The sequence below is a fragment of the Physeter macrocephalus genome, chromosome 14 (genome assembly GCF_002837175.3).
Source record: "Physeter macrocephalus isolate SW-GA chromosome 14, ASM283717v5, whole genome shotgun sequence".
In the NCBI taxonomy this organism is placed as follows: domain Eukaryota; kingdom Metazoa; phylum Chordata; class Mammalia; order Artiodactyla; family Physeteridae; genus Physeter; species Physeter macrocephalus.
This window is the reverse complement of record NC_041227.1, coordinates 24173128-24195601: the sequence shown is the minus strand read 5'-3', so window position 1 is coordinate 24195601 and position 22474 is coordinate 24173128. Positions and strand designations below refer to the sequence as shown.

The window sequence follows — 22474 nt, the reverse complement described above, 5'->3', positions numbered from 1 at the left end:
TCCTAATAAAGGCCCTTAGACCTTTTCCCCACCCAGTCTAGGATCCAGTTCAGAGTCACGCATTGCCTTTAGGTGTTAGCTCTCTCGGTCACCTTTAATCTGGAACAGTTCCTTAGTCTTTGTTCTTCATGACACAGATTTTAAGAGTAAAACCCCGTTACTTTGTAGAATATCCTGCAGTTTGGGGTTGTCAGGTTACGTATGTTTGTGGAGGGTACCACGGAAGTGGTGATCTTGAGACCAGCGCGGCAGGAGGCAGGGCCTTTGGCTACCTCATCAGTGATGTTAACACAGGCTCCGGACGCGCAGGCTCAGCGGCCATGGCTCACGGGCCCAGCCGCTCCGCGGCATGTGGGATCTTCCCGGACCGGGGCACGAACCCGCGTCCCCTGCATCGGCAGGCGGACTCTCAACCACTGCGCCACCAGGGAAGCCCAGTGATGTTAACTTTAATCACATGTTAACCAGGACTTTAAAGCAAAACAAAGTATACTTCATTTCTGTATACATACCAGTGCTTTGCTGCTTAATATAAATGTGGTGATATACATGCCTTGTGTTAGTGCAGACTTTTTTGTATTCCTTTATTCTTGGCCTACCTTTTTTCCCACTTTGGCCCCCAACTCCCCATAATCCATATGTACTCATAATTTTGTATGTACTGACAGTGCAGTACCCCCTTAGACCCAGGCAAGAAGGACCCCTGCCGCGGGCTGAGCTTTAGGGCATCCCACTCTGTCCCTTCTCTGGCCATGTCCCTCTCCACCAGATGAGGTAGGTTCAAGGGGCTAAGCGTATGGCCACTCAGGCCCCACCGGTGTGCTGCCCGCTCCCCCTCCCCCCCCTCCCGCCCCCCCATCCCCTGCTCTAAGTACTGGAATTTCCCACCCAAATCACTTTGAAGCTGATTCCAGAGTCTTTGTAGGCCTATTCCTCAGAGCGTCATTTCTGAGGGCAGCCTTGCCAAGTTTTGCAGTGACCATGAAGCAGTGGAGGCATGGGGGAGATGCAGCCTGGGTATATGGGCTGGGGTGTCCGTCCACATGGCACCATCCACAAGCCCCCTCAGCAGGATGGAGAGGACATGGGGTTGGGCAGAGGGCTTGGAGGCCACACTGCCAAATTCTGTCAGTGAGCTGAGGAATTCAAGAGTTCTAAATTTGAACCTGGCCTTCCAGCTTGTTATGAAAGTGTATTTGTGAAGGTAGGAGAATAGAATGTATTTTATTTAGTGTAATAATTTATAAACATTTAAAATAACTAGACTTGCTATGTGGACCAATATTTGTTCTTTTGCTCTTGGCCCCATAATTATTAAGGGTAGTCCCATTTACAGATGTGTGTATGTGTACGCACATACTTATATGTATAAGCACGTACCTGTTTGTCATTCTTTTATAAATATTGGTATCATTCTGTGCACTCTTTTTGTATCTGATGGAAATCCCACCTAGTCGTCTGCCAAAGGTCAGATTCATCCTTTTGATTCCTTGGGTAACGTCCTGAGTGCACATGTACTGATTTATTCAGCCATTCCTCTACTGATAGTCATTCACTTTATTTTTTGCTGCTCTGAACGATGTTGCAGCAACCACTTTTTTTTTTTGGCTGCACTGCATGGCTTGCAGGATCTTAGTTCTCCAACCAGGGATCGAGCCCGGGCCCCAGCAGTAAAAGTGCCAAGTCCTAACCACTGGACCGCCAGGGAATTCCCAGCAACAACTCTTGTACAACAGTCTTTCACAGATGAGTAAATTGCTACCCACCATTCACTCCCTTGAAATAAATCTTAAAGATTGGTATGAACCTTTTTTGAATTAAAAAAAAATAGAGAAATAAATGCATGATTTTAGACTATAGAAATTCTCTGTAATCTCACCTGCCAGAAATAACTGACATTACATTTGGAGTTTATTTTTCCAGGCTGTCTTTCCATGCAGGTGGCAACATATACAGGTATATATTCTGAACAGAAATGGACTTAAGAATACACCTCTGCAGCTTTCTCACTGGTGACCTTTCATCGCCTTCATTTCTTATCATCTTGGCTCACTCTGGAGCATCCCAATCTTCCTGGTTGACTCATCCTGTCTTTTGTGTGTTTCTCCTCCTCTCTCTATCCCCTAAATGTAGCCACTCAAGTTTCAGTCCCCATATTTCTAGGTATTTGTTTTTTATTTCTAGTTGGACAGCCCAGCATCACATGCATTAAGCCACTTTCCCTCATTGCTCCCTTTTCTGGAAATGTTTCTGGCATTTCCCTCAGTTATCCTGGTTCCTGGCTTCCAAGTCTCCTTTCCTTCGGCTCTTCTCTCTCCTTTGGTCCTTATAGCTGAGCTGTCGCCAAGACACGGTTAGGTTAGGACACCATGGGCCAGTCTTCCTCCTCCTCTCTCCCTCCACCTTATGCTGATGAGTTTTCATAGTTGCCTTCATGAAAGTTTTCATGCCATCCTAGAGTGCCCTCTTGATTCCTGCTGGTGACACTTGCTGATGAGGTGGATTGACGCTCCAGTAATCCTAACACAATGCTGTCTTCCATCCTCTGTGGAGGTGCCATTGACCCAGTGGAAATGTGCCCTTTGTATTCTCAGAGCAGAGCTCCACGGAATGGACCCCTCCTCCACACTCACACCTGACCCCGTGCTGCGTGAGGAGAAGTCCTGCCTCCAGGGGCGCTGAGGGCGGGTGGGTGCACACAGTGGAGAGTCAGGGACCCATCTTGCCCCACCTTTGGTGCATGTGTTTGACCCTTTGGAAATGTGCTTGCCCCGGACCTTAGGCAGGGGGTCCATGGGCACGGGGCAGCCATCCTCTCCCTTGACCTTGACTTTTTTTCCACCCTCCTGTGACTCAGCTAGGTCAACCTCCCACATGGTCCTTACAAAGACTGGAGTTAAAGCAACTATGATTCCCTATTCTAGGTCAAGACCTAGAATGTCTTCTGAGGACTTCAGAGAGAGCTCTCTATCTCAAAAGGTAAGAAAGCCATCAGAATTGATAACGGGAGGGGGTGTTCCAGAGCCACCGGACATCACTCATGGGCATCCAAGTCTGTCGGTTATCAGGTTATCAGCCTCTGCACGGGGAGTTGCAAGCTTAGATATTTACCAAGTAACAAGTCTACTGCAGTAGGCTGGTTTTCCCTTTTAAAGCATTGTGTGGGCCAAACGCAATAAAACTTGAGGCCACCAGTTTGTACTCTCTACATGAACTGTACTTAATTTTGTCCAGCTAAGTTGTGATAATGGTGGGGTGGGCTGTACAAAGTATTATGAAGCCAGATGAGTATTTAGTGTCCATTATGTGCTTGGGGCTGGGGAAAATAGAATTAGTATAGATTAAACCAAGATAATTTTAAAATGCCCTGGCCTTCAAAGAGCTCCCTATGAGATGGGGAGTGATAAGGAGTTCTCATTGATAGTGTAATACAATTTGTTGGGGCTTCACATGTGTTCAGGTGTCATTTTATCTCACCACAACCCTTCAAGGTGGATACTGGGGAGAGATTTTGCAGATAAGGAGACTCGTGGCTCAGAGAAGTGATGTGATATGCCCACGATAAATTAGCTTGGGAGCAGGGAGCCAGGCAGAATTCTAGCCCAGAGGGCTCTGGGACTCTACAGCCGTGTGTTTCCCATCGCAACTTGCTGTCACACATATGGACAGACATGCACAGGTGTCAAGCATGCATGGCAGACAGGAGCAGAGTTTGGAAGCACAGAGGTGGCAATGATGACTCTCACCTGAAAGTTATTGAAAAGCTCCTTGGAGGAGGTATCATTTGAGCCAGAGTTTGAAGCATGGGTAGGAGTTCATCTCTGGGGATGATGGTCTGTGTTGCATAGAGGGAAAGACGTGAGGAGAAGTGGAATGCTGTCTGTGTGTGTGGAGTGGTGGAGAGCAGTTGGCGTGCCTGGACCATGGTGTGTGCGTTACAACTAGAAAGACAGGTCAGGGCTACATTGCAAAGGGCTTTGAGTGCCACACTCAGGAGTTGGGGATGATGGGAGTAGCCTGGAAAGTGTCAGCCGGGGTCGAGTCATGATAAGATTTGCCTTCCAGAAAGATAATTGGTGCGAGTGTTTTGGGAGGTGGATTTGAAGGGAAGACCAAACTCTGGTCCCAGTTGGGGAAGGTCATTGTACTTGTCCCAGCAAAAGGCTAGGGTTTAGGGTGGGGCAGGGATGTGGGAGAGGAGGGTTTAGATATAGGAGATGGCTCATAGTAAGAATCAATAGGAAGGACAGTAAGAATGCAAGGGAGGCAGAGGGAAGAACCAAAGATGGTGGTGGGATTTCTAACCTCGGGGCCTGCGTGGCTGGTGAGAGCATTAACTAGCTCATCTGTTGGGCTCCATGAAGGCAGGTCTCCACTCTGTTCGATGGTGTGTCCACAGTGCCTGGCACTCAACGAATGTGCATAGACCCTGAGGGAATGAGGGGAAGTTCACAGTTGGAGGGCCACTGCATTTGGTGCGGCTGGGGTGGGGAGAGTGAGTCGTGCAAACTCCACCTTGTCTTTTGACTTTCTGAACTGAAGTCTTCTTGACTGCCTAAGGCCCAAAGCAGTGCATTTCAGTGGGCAGCACCCAATGGTTATCACATAGTCCACACCTGGAGTCTTTTGGGGGGAGGTGGCCTTTGATGACCTGAGTCTTCAGGAACCTGCAACACTGTGCTAAGTGTCAAAATGAGTCACGTGTAGGGGCGGCAGAGGGGAAGCTTGGTTGAGGGCTGGAGGGATGGGAAGGCTAGATGGAGAATGCGGGAAGGTGAGCAGGAGGAGGCAGAAGCCGAGAGCCCCCGATGGAGGGGACTGCATAAGCTTGGCTGTTGTGCACAGGTGATCTGACCTGATCCGGGGTGTCTGGGCTGGTCAGCACAAAATCACATTGGCTGGAGAAGGTGGAGCTGGATTCCTTGGGGTCTTGAGTTCCGACCACTGAAGATTTGAAACTATATAGTTACTCAGCTGAAGCACCTGGTAGAGTCCTGTGAGGTGTGATGTGGGACCTTGGCTGTGTCTGCTAACCTCACTGAGCCTCAGTCGTGGCATCTGTAAAAGGGGAACAGTAGTTAACTCCCCAGAGTCAGCAGAAGCAGTCTAGATCTTCCTTGGGCTTCCTAGGCCTAAAAGTGGTTAAAGACTTACTTGTTTGCATCAGTAAGTAACACACCATAACACTACCTACCCCAAAGGTGTGCTCTTTCAATAAGATGTGCTTAAACTGTTCAGCTCAGGAAATCACCCCTCTCAGTGCCTGGTTCTTGTAGTCACCTGTGTTCCAGGTGTCCTCTGCAGGTGGGTCCCAGAAGAGCAAGGAGGTTCTCAGCTCCCCGACACCATCCGTCTCCCTTAGCCAGACATCCGACTTCCAACACAAGTCTCAGCTGTTCACTGAGCCACACCTGGCCCAGATGGAGAAAATGTTTCAAGATGAGGTCGACTCGACTGGAGGTGAGGCTACGTCATGGGCTCAGCCTCTGGCTTCTGCACAGGGAGGGACCCAGGACCTGGCGTGGGTAAAGGGTGCAGACTTGACAAGCGTTTTTATATCCAGTATCTCCTTTAAAACTTTTCATCGTTATACTGTGTGGGTATTGTAAGCCTACTAGAGGTTATTTGGGACTGAGGAAAAAAATACCCCTAATCCAAACACTTGGGTAACCTCTATCAGCATTTCAGTATGTTTTCTTCCAAACAGTTTCATATGTATGATTCATTATCTATTGCTGTGTAGCAATATTCCCACAAAATTAGTGGCTTAAACCAACACATGTTTATTATCTCACCATTTCAGTGGGTCAGGAGTCTGGGCACAGCTTAGCTGGCTTCCCTGCTCAGGGTCTCACTAGGCTGCAGCCAAGGTGTCAGCTGGGGTTGCAGTATCATCTGGGGCTTGACTGGGAAGGATCCACTCTTTTTTTTTTTTTTTTTTTTTTTGCTGCGTTGGGTCTTAATTGCAGCAGGCAGGCCCTTCGTTGTGGCGCACGGGCTCCAGAGCGCATGGGCTCTGTAGTGTGTAGCATGTGGTCTCTCTAGCTGAGGCACAAGGGCTCAGTAGTTGCAGTGCATGGGCTTAGTTGCCCCTCTCGGCATGTGGGATCTTAGTTCCCCGACCAGGGATTGAACCCGCGTCCCCTGCATTGGAAGGTGGATTCTTAACCACTGGACCACCAGGGAAGTCCCGGAAGGATCCACTTCTAAGTTCACCAGGTTGTTGGCAGAATTCGTCTCCTTGAAGCTGCAGGACTGAGGGCTCTTGTTTCTTCCTGGCTATTGAAGGGCCACTGTTTTCAGCTCCTAGAGCTGCCCAGTTCCTGGCCCTGTGGGACTCACCAACATGGCTGATTTCAAGACTCGAGTCAGGCAGGAAGATAGCAACCCCAGCACGATGTGTGCTACAATCTCATAATCATGCACACACAGTCCTGTGTATCCTGTCACCTTTGCCATATTCTGTTGGTCAGGAGCAAGTCACAGGTTCTGCCACACTCAAAGGGAAGGGATCACAGGAGGGCATGAACGCCAGGAGGTGGCCATCATGGGGCCACCTTCAGCCTCTCTGCCCCAGATGGCTATGTGTGTTTTCACATGTCTGTAATTGTACTTTATGTAATTTCAGACCCTTCTTTTTCTCTTAATGTTAATTCCTTAAGGGTTTTTTCATACTTTATGTGGTCTTCTGAATCATCATTAGCAGTGAATGTAAGTGCTCTACTGGTTGACTAAGCCATTTCCCTAAATGAAACATTTAGGTTTTATTGAGTTTAAATAACATTGTGAAGAACATCCTTTGTGCATCATACTTTTTTTCTCTTTAGAGCTTGATTTATCCCCTTGGGAAGATACACATAAAGTTAAAATATTATTCCTATTGGAATACTTAAAGTCATCTTTATTTCTGTCCACTAGACTCTGAGCGCCAATGCTGGGGCCATGGCTACTTGCCCCATCAGTTTGAGTTTTACAGCCACACCATGTTTTGGCAGGAAAGGGTAACAAATGGTCAGTTTACAAAGAGCAAAGTGAGGTGGGGGAGGGACAATCTGTGTCTGACCTGAAGCTGAGATTGTCCCTAATCAGAGTTAGTTCTTCGGGTGTCGGTATTTGGCGGCCAGGTGGTGCCACCACTGTGTCTTAGAGGACCCGACAGCCCCAGCTTTAGCCACAGTTTTTATTCTGTTTGTCTTTTGTTTTGAACAGGTAATAGAGGCACACAGTTCAAAATTCAAAAGGTGCCATTATCTCTCTCTCTTTTCGAAGCAGACCACCATGCAATATTTTCACAATGCTGCATTACAAACATTTTCCAGAAAAAAAATATTCAAAAGGCACTTTTCTCATGATACCTTTTCTTGGTATACAGAGAAAATGTCTCCCTGGGCCAGACTGTGCTGCTCCATCCAGCATGCAGTCCCTGCAGGCGTTACTGCTTTCCGTTTCCTGTGACCTTCAGAAGCACAGAGTGCCTGTAGTTGCTTCCCCCTCCTTTTCATATGCACTACTGTCTACACTGCTCTACTCCTTCCTTTTTTTCCTCAGCTTTACTGAGGTATAATTGACAAACAAAATTGTAATGTATTTAAATTGTGCAAAGTGATGATTTGATATCCTATACATTGTGAAGGATCTGCACAATTGTCTACTCCTTGCTTTTTTAAAAAATAATTTTTATCTAGTTTCCCTTCTTGAATATGTCTTGACCTAATATGTCTTGAAATCTTTTCCCATCACTGTAAAAAGAGCTTCCTCATTTTAAAAAACAAAACAGAAAACTGGCCGTGGTTTTAAATGGGGGAAAGGAAAATTCACTCTTAGTTGATGGAGGGTAAAGGAAAATAGGACCCTTTTTCTCTTTCAGAAGGCTTTAAAAGAGGTGAATTCTGAGCATGGGCTTGAGACCGTTTCTCGGGAACCCTGGCCATTTGTGCCTGCCTCGGAGGGAAGTGGGGAGATACATGGTTCTCTTCCCTGTTCTGCAAGTTCCCTTTTTGGGCTGCAGTGGTTTTGCTGGTCTTGAAAGTGTCCACGTACCCCTGGCCCGCTGCCGGGGGCGGGGCCTGCCTGGGGGAGGCTGCAGGCTGCTCAGGGGTCGTGGGAGAACCACCGGGCTAGGGGCCCCTGCAGCTCGGCCCGCAGGCAGGGGGAGCTTACCTTCTGCCCAGGTGCTCCTGGGTGGACGTGGGTGGCACGCAGGCTGAGTGCCACCCACCCTTTATGCCAACAGACATTTTACCAAGCTCTGCCGGGCCTTATGGTTTATATAGGCCTCTGCTGGATTTGATTCAGTTCTCCCAGAAGCCCTGCAGCAGGGGTCCTGACTGTCCACGGGAGGCACCTGGGGCCTCTGCGCAGACAGACATCAACCACAGGCCCCGACAGAGTGGCCAGGCCTGTGGCACCAAAGCCTGTGCCTTCTCGGGCACCCCCCCTGTGTGGAGCACCTCAGATGCTAAAGTAGACGAAAGAAGGCCCCTTCAGTGAGAGCAGGGGTGTGAGTCCAGTGCACAGCATCATCCTCTCCTCCATGATCTGTGTGCTGAGAAGGGCAGGCATGCGCTCTGGACAAGCGTGGGGAACAGGGACTTATTTCCCCTGGGGGACAGAGTGGAGGCTAGGAAACAACATTTTTCTTTTCTTTCCATTTCTTTTCCTTTCTTTTTTTCAATTGAAGTATAGTTAATTTACAGTGTTGTGTTAGTTTCAGGTATACAGCAAAGTGATTCAGTTATACATACATATATCTTATTTTTCAGATTCTTTCCCATGTAAGTTATTAGAAAACACCATTTTTCTTAAGTACTTTTAATATAGCATTTATTTTGTTAAATGCTTATAAGTATATAAAAAACAGAGATGAATAATCCATTATCCTACCTCTTGGCATTACAAAGAAAGGAAGAGAAAGGGGCGGGGCTCTGGGGGCACTTGGCACTGGAAGAGTACACGGGTAGAAAGTTCAGACAACACAGAGGTGCGGGTGCAGCGGGAGCCTCTCCCCCTTCCTCCACCCCTGACTCCTGCCCCGCTGTGTTCAGAGGAGGTCATCCTTGACCTGCCTGGAAAGGTGAAGTGGGAGTTTCCCAGGAGATGGGGAACAGGGAGGGTCAAGGCAGGGCCTGGCATAGGAGAGGTGTTGCTGGGCTAGAGGGCGAGCGGGGCATCCTGGGGCAAGGCTGGGGGGCCAGGTGGGTGCCCTCGGGTCACAGGGCCCTGAACTCCGGCAGTGGGGCTGATGGGGAGGTGGCACATCTAGACCTGTTAGAGAAAGTTAAGTGTCGTGGTGGCCAGGAGGTCGGGCTGCATGTGGAGCCTGGGGGGTTTGTTGAAAGAGCTCATCATGTGGTGGCCGCACATGGGGTCCTGGAGATTATAACAGAGAGGAGAAAGTCTTCTGGTTTCAAATCCCCGCCGCACCACTGTGTGTCCTTGGGCAAATCCTGCACGTCTCGTGCCTCTGTGTGCTCATCTGTAAGATGGGGAGAATGACAGTGCATCATTCTAGGACCACAGGACTCACCCCTCAGGTGTTCATCTTGGGTGACTGGGTGGAGGTGATGCCGTTAGCAGAGATGGTGAACACAGGAAATGGGAGCAAGTTTTGGGATAAAGATAAGAAATTGGATTTTAAACATGCTGAGTTGAAAGGGCCGGGGGGACACTTGGAAGTATTCAGGGACATGGAGAGAAGTTCTCTCCTGAGGTGTAGAGATGGGTGAATAGATGAGGCCGTTAAAGGAGAGTGTCTAGCAGAAAAGAAAGGGACAGTGATGGGAAGAGCTGAGGCACATGACGAGTGACAGGACAGAGCAGGCGACGGAGCCTGGGGGAGACGCAGCAGCCCGGGGAGGCGAGAGTGGCTGGTGCTTGGCTGCCAGAAGGGAGGAGGCCCCGAGGACCAGGAACGGCATCCTCAGGTGGGGTTCGAGGTCACTGGGGCTCAGAGGAGTGAGCTGGCAGGAGTCAGGGAGCCGCCCAGAAAGTCCCTCCTGCCTGATCCTAGGGAATGTAGTGGCCCCCTCCCCAGGGACGTGATATTTTCACATTTGTGCTTCGAGAGCTGTTAGTGAACCATTTGGTGTGAGGGGTGAGTGCTTCCTTTTAGCCGTGATGAGCAGGGGACCTGACTGCCTCCCACAGTGTACATTTCCTTTCCAGGACACCTTTGTGTCTATTCTCTTGTTATACTCAAAATTTTTTCAGTAAACTGTTTTTGAGAAGGATATTAAAATAATACAGCAGTGAACAATATATACAAGTTCTTAAACACCAATGAAAGGGACTCTCCTGTAATGTCAAGAGGAGTTTGTTCATTAAACCTGCACAAAGGCCCTTTGACTGCGAGCTCTTTCCTGAGGGGACAGCTCTGTGCTCGGGGACTGTCCCCTGACGTCCATCTGATACACGGAGGGGCTGTTACATGTCACTCAAATGTGCAAGGCTCTTGGCTATCGCTTCAGATCAGCAGGATGGCTCCTTCTTTAAGCAGGGCAGCTTTCGTTCGGGCTTTCATTTGTTCCTCAGTTTAGCAGTAAATGATGATAATTGTCGCTGTAGTGCTGTGCTGGGCGTTGTATGAGGAGCGTGGAATAGGGTGAGAGCATGACCCCAGGTTGCTGGGGATGGTCTGGGTGCCACCACTCACCAGCCGTGTGACCTTGGGCACACGACCCCACCTCTCTGTGCCACAGTTTCCTCACAGCAACCCCCCCACCTGCCCCCGCCCCCGCCCGCCACCATCAGGCGATCAGTAAGAATAAACGCAGATGGTGGTGGTCCCCAGTCATCGTCATCACGTCCCAGTGCCAACAGAAACGCTCAGGGAACAAACATTTGCTGCGCACTGAGGACCCAGTCAGAGAGAGGACAGGCTCAGCCCTGCACTCCCCGAGCTCATGGCCAGGCTGGTAAGGAGGAAGGTCCGGGGGAAGTAGGAGCCAGGCATGGGGCTGGGCCGCCCCCTTCGAGAGTCCCTGGGGAAAGGCTTCCCTGTGGAGGAACCAGACGGTGCAAAGGCCTTGAGGTGGCAGGGTGAGAAACCGTGTGGGGACATGGTGGCTGGAGCAGAGAATGAAGGGGACGGTGGTGAGAGGTGAGGTCCGAGAGGAGCAGCCTTCAGGCCACGGCGCAGGTTCCAAATATTTGGAGGGGGTTTTAGAAGTTCTTTTTAAAGACTGTGATTCTTTTTAAAAAAAATCTAGACAGCAGTAATTGATCCATCTGCAGACAGATTCCCCTGTAGCCACAAAACCCAGCAGGGAAAGAAATTTTATCCCTGCCCCTCTGCCTCTCCCTTGCCCATCTTTCCCTCCAGCCCAAGTTTGTATTTTCATTGCCTCTAAAAGAGGCATTTCACCTCTCCCTCTATAGCTTTGAATTTATTTATGTCCCTTTGTTGCCATTGTTTACTTATGTTTTTCTTCTTTCTGTCTTTATTATTTATTTATTTATTTTGGAGTTTTCATCAGTTTTCTTTGTCTCAATGCCTGGTCTGTCTTATTTGCTCAGAAATGGGATCTGATCTTTTTTAGGACCCACCCCCGTCACTGCCGTGGGACCAACACGGTGCTTTCATGTGGCAGGTGTGGAGCCAGTATTTTTGGGTCATCGCATGTTGAACAGATGAGATGCAAAAGATGACCCGGCAATGTGATCCTCTGTGTGTTCCCCCTCAGCACCCAGACACCCAGGAACACTGTGGCTGGTGATGGGGCCGAGGGACTTGCAGTGAAGTGGACGGTGTTCTTCCTTCTCTCTTTTGAAGCCCTGGACATGAAGACTTTCGATAAGGCTGTGAAGAAGATTCTGAGCAATACGTCCAACGAGATGATAGAGGCGCTGTTTTTGAAGGTGGACATGAACTGTAACGCCTCCATCACCTGGGTGAGGAGGGCGCCCCCGCTGCTTCAGGTGGCTGGAGGGTGCGGGCCTTGGCTGGTCAGTGGGGCACGTGGAGGGCTGAAGAGGGGGGTAGACTCTGGGGGGCTTGCTGGGTAGAGGGAACACTTGGAGTCTTTGAGGGGGCCCTCCCGAGACCCCTGTGAGCTGGGCTCACTGCAGCTTGTTCCCCTGCCGGGGTACAGGAGAGTGTGTGACAAACGCTAGTGACCCCTGCCTGAGACCAGCTGAGCACACAGCAGTGAGCGGCGAGGACCCCCGCCTGCCATGTGGCTCTCCTGCACACCAGCCTCCCATTTGGCTAAGGGGATTCCAGCCGGTGCCACAACCATCTCTTAGCCCTTTATGGTCACTCAGTGGCTGTTAAATCAAAAAAAAGTCAGGGTTTTAGAGCATATTAATAATAATGCTTTTTACCCCTGATTTTAAATGTTCTACAATGAGCATATACAGCATTTAAGAATGCAGAAGAACACAGTAAAGTACAAAAAAACAGTCTGATGTATTGATGTAGCAATGCTGACAACGATAACTAGCATTTACACCAGACATTGTGCTAAGCAGTTTATATTATTATACTTAAACCTCACAGGAATCCTATGGGGTAGGTGCTGGTAATGTACCGCCATTTGACAGATTGGGAAACTGAGGCAAGAGAGGAATAAATTGGCCCAGGGTTACAGAGCTAGTTAGCAGCTGGGCCAATCTTCAGACCCAGGGATTTTGCCTCAAGAGCCCACGTGCTAACAGCTCTGTCATACCTCCCCCTCAGCATAGATGTACATTCTGTTTCTTTATGTATGTTTTTTGCTTTCATTTCTCTTAATACTCTATAATAAACATGTTTCCAGCACTCTGTCACCTACACAATGATCTTTCTTCATAACTGCCTCTTTTTTAAAAAAAAATTAATTAGTTAATTTATTTTTGGCTGCTTTGGGTCTTCGTTGCTGTGCGCGGGCTTTCTCTAGTTGTGGTGAGCGGGGGCTACTCTTCCTTGAAGTGCATGGGCTTCTCATTGCGGTGGCTTCTCTTGTTGCGGAGCACGGGCTCTAGGCTTGCAGGCTTCAGTAGTTGTGGCATGTGGGCTCAGTAGTTGTGGCTCGCGGGCTCTAGATCGCAGGCTCAGTAGTTGTGGCTTGCGGGCTGTAGAGCGCAGGCTCAGTGGTTGTGGCGCACAGGCTTAGTTGCTCCGCGGCATGTGGGATCTTCCTGGACCACGGCTCGAACCCGTGTCCCCTGCATTGGCAGGTGGATTTTTAACCACTGTCCCACCAGGGAAGTCCCCTGTCTCTTGTTATAGCTTCATATGCTGGCCCATTTCGGCCTTGGCCATATTTTCGTGAGTCTGGTCAGTAGAGTCTAGATTTGCCCTCGTGGCCTGGTTTATGGGTCCTCCCCAGCTATTGACTTCTTGATATATGAGCTGGGGCAACTCATCTATACTTACATGGGCCTCAGTCTTATTATCCATAAAGTGGGGTGAATAAAGAGACTCAGATGCAATGGCATATGTGGAGCGATGTGAGGATTATCTAGGATTACAGAGACGCGATAAGGAAGGAGGCGCTGCTGTGCTGTCTTCACAAATGCACGCACAGAGGCCCTTTGCTGATCCAGATCCAAGAACAGCTCTGGTGCTTGGCTGCCTCCCTCGGCCAGAGCCTCTGGGGGCTCCCGGAGTCCCTTGGAAGGGGCTGGGAGAGACAGGCGAGGCACTGGAAGCCGGTGCTCAGCCAGTTTGGCTGACGCCCTCCCTGCTGGCGTTTCTTCCCGAGGCAGCAGGAGTACCTGGACTATGTGATGCGTGAGTTCAAGGGGAAGGAGAAGATGATGAGGAGCCAGTGCCGCCGGCGCTTCCACCTTCCCATGATCATAGCCCTGTAAGGAGCCTCTCCCTGGACTCCCTGGACTGAAGGGTGTGTCTGGACCAGGCTGGGGCCAGCCCTGCATCGCCCCTTCCTAAGTCCCCGCACCTGTCTGTGGGGTCACCGTGGGCCTGTTACCACGCCTGCAGCTCGGTATTCTTTAGCTCGTTTCAGCCTCACAACCCCATAAGTGGGCTTGAGCATCCCCTCATTGTGTCCCCATTTTGCAGACAAGGAAACTGAGGCTCAGAGAGGCCAAGTGACAGTGGTGGGGTCGCTCTGTTGGACCCTCCCTATCCGCAACATAGACGCTGCTCCTGCTTCCTGCTCTGGCTGGGGCTGAGCAGGTCTGTGGTTTCATCCACAGGGCACAGATGACTCACATAGCGGGGATAGGGCTTTCCTTTGAGGTGACAGGAGTGAGAGCCATCACAGGAGACTGCTCCTCAAGCCCGCACCAGGCGTCGGGAGCAGCCCCTGCATCACTCCTGGCGCAAGTGGCTCCTGTCCCTGCCTTGATCTGTGCCTGACCCTGCGGGCTCTCTCCTCCATGTGGCTCCTCCTCTCTCTGAGCCCTGGCCCTGTCTGCCCCCACCCCTCCAAACTCCCTAAGAACGAGGAACATTCTAGTGGATCCAGCCCGTGGGCCCAGGCCTCCTGAGCTGGGCTGCTGCAGGCCCCTTGCTCTCCTCCCGGAGTCCGCCTTGGTTGGGGCACCAGATGCCCCGTGCCGGCAGCCGGGGCCCGGGAGCCGGGTCCTGTGGTAACAGGTGTGGTGGCCTCCATTTGTGGCCTGGTTAGGAGGGGCTGTGGGTGAGTTTGTCTCCGGGGACCACACCCAGAGCAGGCCACGGAGAAGACCACAAACTAGAAGGGTGTCTCTGCCCTCAACCAACCTGAAGTTTAATAGAGAAGATGGTGTGATGAAAACCACAAAAGGGTAACTTTGAAAACAATTTGGTCAAGATTTAATTGAGGAATAGCCAATAAATATGAGTGATGACACACTTTGTAACCGTAAATTTCTGCATGGAAACTTTGCTGGGTGTCGTCATACTTTTGCTGGTCTATTTCCTGGGACGTTTGATTCCCCAGGGTGATCCCAAGGGCCTGAAACAAGAAGCTTGTCCCTGTTTTCTCCTATTTATTTGCTCAACCTACTAACCTGGAGGGCATGTCCAGCTTGGTGGAGAAAATAGCCAAATAATATTTCATCACCATCAGGAAAGGGTAACTTTGAAAACTGGCTCACCTGGACTGAGCCTGGGCCAAGCTCACCCAGCGCGCCATCTCCTTGATCCCGTGGAGGTGCTTTCACTGTGGAGATGAGGAAGCCGAGACCTCAGGAGGGGACAGCTTCCTGGGGCGCTCTTCACTTCAGAGCTCTCACCTCTTGGACCTGTTCCCTACAGTCCCTTGGCCCTGACAGAGGAGGCAGAGTTGGAAGGGACGGCTAGAGGGGTGACTGAGAAAATTGATCAGGCTCTGAGCAGAGCCGTGGGCTGAGGGCAAGAGAGAGGGGAGAGCCGTGTCCAGATAACGAGTCCCCGTCTCTCGTGCAGAGTCCGTAACACAGTAGAACTTCCCGGTGACGTGGGTTATCCTTAAGTCACGGCTCAGCTCACGTCCATGGCAACGTGTGGAAAGGGCTCTGGCTGGAATCGGAGTCAAGGTGCCTGGGTTCTAGTCCCAGCTCTGCTGGGAACCAGGACATAACTCCAGGCAAACGGTTAGCCCCTGGCTCCCTGTAAGGTGAGGCAACATCACCTGCCCTGCTGGGGCCCAAAGGTGTGGGCACATCAAGTGGGAGAGAGTGTGCTGTGCTGTGTCTGGCCCTTTGATAGCCCGTTGGCTTAGCCAGCTTGGGGACAGGAAAGAAGCCACTGGAAGGTGATGTTGAAGTTCGCTGGGAAGGCCGTTCAGTGGCTTCCTGTGAAGCCAGGCATGCCCCAGGAGCTATTAGCTATGCTCAGGGCATGATTTTGGAGATGAAGAGTTGGGTTCACAAGGCCCTGATTTCTCACTGTCCCTTTATCTACTTTTATCTCGTTCTTGGGCCCTATTCCCCCCTCCATCTCTAAGCACTAGAGTAGTTGCTGGAAACTGTTATTTTGCAGTTTTCCTCACAAGCCCCACTCCTCTCGCCTCCTGTGGGCTGTTTATACTGTGAAAGAACATCTGTTCCCTGTCTCGTCTGGCCCATCCCATCATGAGGAAGCTGGCTATTTCATGGGATAAACTTACTGCTCTGGGAGGCCCCGTGTCACCCCAGCATTCCATGTGGGTTTCCTTTCCTTCTGGCCACGGTTGTTAGTGGTGAGAGTCCCCTTCGGAAGAGGGGCAGAGCCCACGTCTCACAGAAACTCACCCGAGTTTCTCGTGGTGCCTGTGAGGGAAGCTTTGTCCTTCCTCTTCTGTGCTCTTTGTTCTGGTTTGGTTTGGGCTCCTCTCTCTTATCACCTTCCGCAGGAATCATGGGTGTGAGATTGTGAAAATGGAGTTCTTAGTCCAGTGGTTCAAGAAGATCGGGCATTTCCTGACTGTCACCAAGGACGGGATCCTGCAGTTCTGGTCGGAGTCCTTCTCGCTGACCAGCTCCTTTAGGGTGAGTGGGGCCCACGTGGGTGGTTGGAAAGCCTCTGCCTTCATGCCCTGGACCCGAGTGGGCTCCTTCTCTGGACCCGTGGGCTAGACAGCCACACTTGCTCCTGGGAGCAGGTCCTGGCTTCCCCATGGGACCATGAGTCTCGCATTTCTCTTCTGAAAGCAGGATTCCACCTGGACGTCCATTGCACTTAGAGGTCCAACAGACACCCTAAACCCACTTTGTTCAAACTGAATGTCACTGTAGCCCTCCCTGCCCACCAGGCTTCCTTCTCCTGTGCCTCCAGGTCAGTGAATGGCATCGTCATCCACCAGGGTTCTCGTGCTGGAGATCAACCTCCTTTCCTTTCCCTGTCACACCCATTCCACCACCAAGTCCTGCTGGTTCAAATCCTCTGCTTGGACCAGGGAGGAAGTCACAGTGACTGTGAACAGGGGCTCCGGAGCCCATCTGCCAGACATAGAGCTCTGACTGTACCACCCCCCAGCTCTGTGACCTTGGAAGTTACTATATTGTTCTCTGTGCATCAGTTTTCCTCATATGTCAAGTGGGGTTAATAATAGTATCCCCCACAGACAGGGTTGTTGGGAGGATTTAATGACATAATCCATGCCTGGTGCTTGGAGCAGGGCAAGGCACGCAGCAAGCACCCGATAAACATAAGCTGACGTCGTCATCGTCATGGTCGTTTGTGCCGTCAGCTCCTGGCCAAGCGCGGTAAATGATACAATGCTCAGGAAAACCCCTGTGTACTTGCTGTTGCCAGGCCAGGCCAGAGTCCTCCAGCAGATGAGGAGGGCCCAGCTCTGCAGAGAAGGCTGAGTGAGCATGCTCTGTGCCTGCAGAGTGTTTCCTAATTGCATCAGGGGTCATCCTTTGGGGCAGGAGGATTCTGTATCATCCCCCTGACCCCAGTTGCCAAGGGAGAGAACCAAGGCGTGTGGAGTTCTAGTGACTCTCTTGGGTGCACTTGGTAGCCTAGGATCAAGGGGGATCCTCACCTGTACTCCTGAGGCTGTGCTTATCAGGGGGGCACATTGTAGCCTGAGCTCGTGCTTGTGGCTACTACATGGTCACCTCAGTGCTCCTGAGGGCCAAAGCCTGGGAGGGCCGAAGAGGACAGAGAGAGGCTCCCCCCAGAAGGCCCACAGACCTGGGCATCCTTCCCTGAGGGGCTGCTTTGGCAAGTAGATGTTGGGAAGAGTGAGCCGCCAAGCACCATCCTCGAACACTCACTGCATGGCCACGGTTGTGCAGCTGGAAGGCGCTGGAGTCTGGGCTTCACTTACCAGCTGTGCAACCTTGGGCAAGTCTCTGAGGCTCCCCAGGGCTCTGAGTTTCTGGTGTGAACGTGGGTCTGGGGGGATGATGGGCATTACCATCACCTCCATTGTGTGTGGGTTAGACCCCAGCCCTGGGCCAGAGAGGGGCCTTGGGGGCCCTGGTGCATTGTTTTCCCTGCCCCAGCCGTTAGCTCAGGCCCCTGCTCTTGGTGCTCTGAGTTCTGACGGGACAGTTCGGAGCCCGCGTGGCGCTACTCAGGGAGTAAAATACAAGTTCCGCCGCTGGCTACACCTCACTCATGGCCCATCCTCTCCAACCCAGACCTGTCAGGCTGGCCTCCTCTTCCCTGGGCGTGGCAGCTCATTTCTGCTGACTTGCCTTTGTTCATGGTGTCCCCTGCCTGGAGTGCCGGCTCAAATGCTGTCTGTGTAAGGGTTGTGTGAGGCTGGCACCAGGGTGGGCGGCACCCATGCCGGCCCAGCTCCTCCCAATGCCGGCAGCACATGGATGCTTTAGCTGTCACGGTTCCTCACAACCTGGCAGGACGGTTTCTCGTTAATAAGCCACTTTGACCAGGCAACACCGGCAGGTGGTAAACAAGATTCGGACAAAACAAACAAAATGAATACCAATGTCATAAGTCAATTACATCTCAATAAAAATCAGAGAAAAAAGATTCAGGCAGAGAGGGGCAGGTCGTGGAAAAGTCAGTCTTCCTCTCCCAGACCCTAATTCCTCTCACTGGAGGCAACTGCTGTGACCACTTTGGGAGTGCTTTTCCATGGACAGCCTGTACATACACCCGACCCCCTTCTCTTTAAATACACAAATGGTAGCACATTATAATGCTGCTGTTCACCTTGCTTTTTCACTTGGCAACTATCTTGGCAACTATTCTGCATTGTATGTACACAGCTCCACATATCATATAGTATTTGTCTTTCTCTGACCAACTTATTTCACTTAGCGTAATGCCCTCCAAGTCCATCCATGTTGCTGCAAATGGCAAAATTTTGCTCTTTTTTTTTTTTTCTTTGCGGTACGCGGGCCTCTCACTGTTGTGGCCTCTCGCGTTGCGGAGCACAGGCTCCGGACGCGCAGGCTCAGCGGCCATGGCTCACGGGCCCAGCCGCTCCGCGGCATGTGGGATCTTCCCGGACCGGGGCACGAACCCGTGTCCCCTGCATCGACACGCGGATTCTCAACCACTGCGCCACCAGGGAAGCCCTGGATGAGTGTTCTTTAAGCCCATCTTACAGATATGGAAACTGAGACTCAGAGAGTTCAGGGAGTTTATCCAAGACCCCACCGTTGGTAGTTGGTGGTAAGGCTGGGCTCCACACCAGGTCTGTGCCTGGCTCCAGGGCCTCCAGGGCCTTGGGTGGCAGGAGAGGGTTTGCAGGGAGGCTGTGCTCCTGGCATGCTCTCCCGGGGAGCCTCCCCAGCCCAGGTCTCTTCTGCTCTCCCTCTGGCAGCTTTACCAGATCCATCTGCTCCACAACCAGCAGATGTGGGTCATCGACATGGTGTGTCTGCACAACATGAACCTGGTTGGCGATTGCGTCGACCGACCAGAAGACAGGTGAGTCCCCGAGGCTCCCCAGGCCGGAGCCTGGCCACTGGAAGCCATACATTTGCACTTGGAGAGGCCTGTCACCCAGCCAACTGTGAGCATGAATTAGAGTCCCCTGGGAGTATTGCTGGGTGGTGGGTAGTAAGGCTTCTCACTGTCACCAGAGACTCCTGAGGCCTGGGACATGGGTTTGGGTTCATGTGTGCCTCCCCTTCTGTCTCTTCCCCAGAGTTCTTTGATATCAGTAACCGTAAATGTGTCCAGGCCTTCACCTTCATCGATCTGGACAGCTGCGTCCTGACCTTGAACTACTGGTGAGTCTCCTGGGAGACCGGTGCAGGGGCTTGGCAGCAGTGGGGCTGGGACCCCCAGAAAGCCTCTCTGGAAGCAGCACTGGAAAGATCCCCACCCTCTGTGCCTGTGTCCTCTTCCCCTCAAGCTGCTTCTCTCTTGGGTCCCCGTTCAATGTCACTCAGACCTCAGAGTTGTTGTCGGCCCCTCTTCCTTTCACCAAGTCAGCCATCAAACCCGGCCTGTCCCGCTGTGTCTCTGGGAACATCATGGTCCATCAGTAGGGTGACTTGACAAAGAGCAGCTGAAGGACCAGGGATTCGTTTATTCTGGTTAAAAAAAATTGCTGATTTCTCTTGGACCTGGTTCACCAACGGTCTGGATCTGGGCGGCTGGGCCCACGTTTGTCAGCTGTTGAGGTCAAGGCTGGAAAGTTGTGTGGGATCTGCCCTCGCGCCCAAGGTGGAGGAGGGCCTCGAAGGCCGGGGAGGGGCGGAGGGTTGCACTGGACACACCCAGCCGGCTCCGTGGCCTCTTCTGTCTCCCTCTTTTCCCAGGTCTGACTATCACAGGGCTGTGTCCTGCGATGGGGACACAAAAGGCAATGTCGTCGTCTTCACCTCCAACGATGTAACCAATCGGCTGTTCAACCCCCACATCCTCCCCAGGACCTCCAGATGGGGTAGCGGAGACGTTGGGAGTGGGGGGAGATGGTCCTGGACTGGGAGCTCTTCCCCCTCCCTGCTTCCCGGCTCCAGAGCCCCTGGGAAGGCGGTGCACCCACATGCTCAGCTCAGAGCCGCCTGTGGGAGATGGGGTGATGGCGTGACAGCGGGACACGGGACGGGGCTGGGGAGCTGGGCAATCTCTCTGGAGGTGGGAAGTTGTGCATGTGAGGGCCAGGGCGGAGGTGGGGGAGCTTCAGGACCCTCCTCATCCCAGGAAGAAAGAACCTGTGGCAGCTACGTGACCCGCTCTGGGCCCTGGGGAGGTGGCGCTAGCTTCCTCCATGGCGTGAGGAGGGTTCTGCTCTCTTTGGCTCGGAGCTGCCTGTGGGTGGGTGGTGGGGTGGGGTGGAGAGGCTGCCCAGAGGTGGGCTTTGCAGCGCCTGGAGGAAGGCCCGACTCCGCACGAGCAGCGTGAATCAGCACAGGGACACTTGCGGAGCCCTTGGGTGCTGAGCGCTTTGGGCAGTCACCTCCTGCAGTTCCCGCCTGCTGCCAGGAGGGGCTGCTGTCGTCACAGCCTGTTAAGGGAGGAGGAGCACGGGGTTTAGGGGGAGAAGTGCTTACACTGGCCCCACAGTTGCTAAGCATGGCTGAGATATGAGGCAGGGAGTCTGCGCCAGAGCCTGCACTTGAACCACTTGCTCGGCTGTATCCCAAACCGACTAAATGCTGGAGGATGCTGTCTGGGGCTGCTCTGCCTAGGGGCACGAGATCTCGAGGCCTCGGCGCCTGGGGCTGTCAGGGACATTTCTGAACTGGACCCTGCCTGGGATCGAGCCTTCGACCTGCAGTGTCAGGCCTCCAGGCTGCTCCGCATCCATCTGGAGGGGGCCCCAGCCCCCAGTGACACTGACTCCTCTCCATCCAGGACTCCAGAACGGCCACTTGGACTTCTAGCCAGAGTTTCTGAGCAGGGGCTCCAGGGGCCCCCAGGCCTCAGTGACACCTCCTGCCCAGCTTGTTGGGGCAGCATCTGCCACTGGCCAGACAGAAGGTGGATCCTGCCCCAGACGCAGCAGGGGGCTGGCACCCTGCTGTGTCCTGTCTCGTCAGCCTCTGCCCCTGGTGCCCGACCTGCCCTGACCCAACCCACCGTGGTCGCTCTGTGCCACCCTGGGAATTGGCACAGGAGGTGGTGGTCTTTGAGCCGAGTGGTGGACAGGAAATTGGAGGGGAGGCAGATGAGGCTAGAGTGTTGGATGGGAGTCCTTCCATGCCACACGCTGACTGAAGGCTGGGGACAAACAGGAAGGGGGGCCCAGCAGCGTGTTGACTTGGGAGCGGCTGGACAGACCAGCTCTGTATGACCTAGATCCAGTTGCTTAACGTCTCTGTGCCTCAGTTCCCTTATTCAAATGGGGATGAGCACAGTCAGTTCATGGGTTTGTTAGAAGGTGGAAGGAGAGAAAAGTGGGAGGGCAAGGCTGTGCTTACTGCGCTTGCTCCAGCCAGACATGCTTGCTTTACGACGCATGCGTGCAACTTCTCCTTTTTGGAACTTGTATTTGCCAGACAAGGGGGGCATGTATTCAGTAGTTTGAAGCATGATGGCAAACTCCCAAATGATTATTTTCAGAATGAATAAGAGCCCAGGATCTCAGTTCATTCTCCACTCCAGCAGAGTCGGAACTCCCTAATGGAGACTCAACCAGTTGGGGAGAGTGAGGAGCCCCGAAATCTGGTTCCAGCTCTGCTAGGAGCTGGCAGGGGGACTCTGGGCAGCAGTGTTTATTGGCCCCGGTCTGTTTTCTGGGTGCTGAGTTCACCCCACTGAACTTACCAGGACACAGGGAGGCTTGAGTGAATGTTTGGATGGGAAAGCCTTTTGGGGTGCATGGGAGTTGCAAACCAACTCAAGGGGTCTTCTGAGGTCTTGCTTGTTCTACAAACGAGGAGAGCTGGTGTCATGGGCCTTGGTTTTCTCCCCTATCAGATCACTGGACCAACGTTTCCACACGGAAGCTCTTAAATGAGAAGTCCCCTATGTATAGAAGTTACTGGCTGAGGGTAAGTGGGATCTTTCCTTGGCTGTAACCATGGTAATTAGCTGTACACAGGTAAAAAACAATAATGCAGCAGGTGGATCTGCCCTTCGGTCTCTGCCCTTGGGGCTTGGTCTCTGGGGATGGGGTGGAGGCAGCTGCTGGATCCTGTCCGCTCTTTCTGCAGAATCCAAACCATCCCAGGTGTGACTGGTCTCTCTCACAGCCTTCATTGCTCA

General features: G+C 52.2%; 1 protein-coding gene and 1 long non-coding RNA gene across 2 annotated transcripts; both read left to right on the top strand.

Moving 5' to 3' along the window:
* Positions 1-2930: 2930 nt before the first annotated feature.
* EFCAB8 (EF-hand calcium binding domain 8) lies at positions 2931-14163 on the top strand. The gene is made up of 4 exons (XM_055090283.1): positions 2931-2979; positions 5292-5460; positions 11771-11889; positions 13687-14163. The coding sequence occupies exons 1-4, from the start codon at positions 2938-2940 to the stop codon at positions 13789-13791; spliced, it is 435 nt and encodes a 144-aa protein (XP_054946258.1). The 5' UTR covers positions 2931-2937; the 3' UTR covers positions 13792-14163.
* A 4991-nt stretch (positions 14164-19154) lies between these two features.
* LOC114487769 (uncharacterized) lies at positions 19155-22261 on the top strand. The gene is made up of 4 exons (XR_003683157.1): positions 19155-19243; positions 19464-19548; positions 20083-20207; positions 22187-22261. It is a non-coding gene; the product is annotated as an uncharacterized lncRNA (long non-coding RNA).
* Positions 22262-22474: the final 213 nt, after the last annotated feature.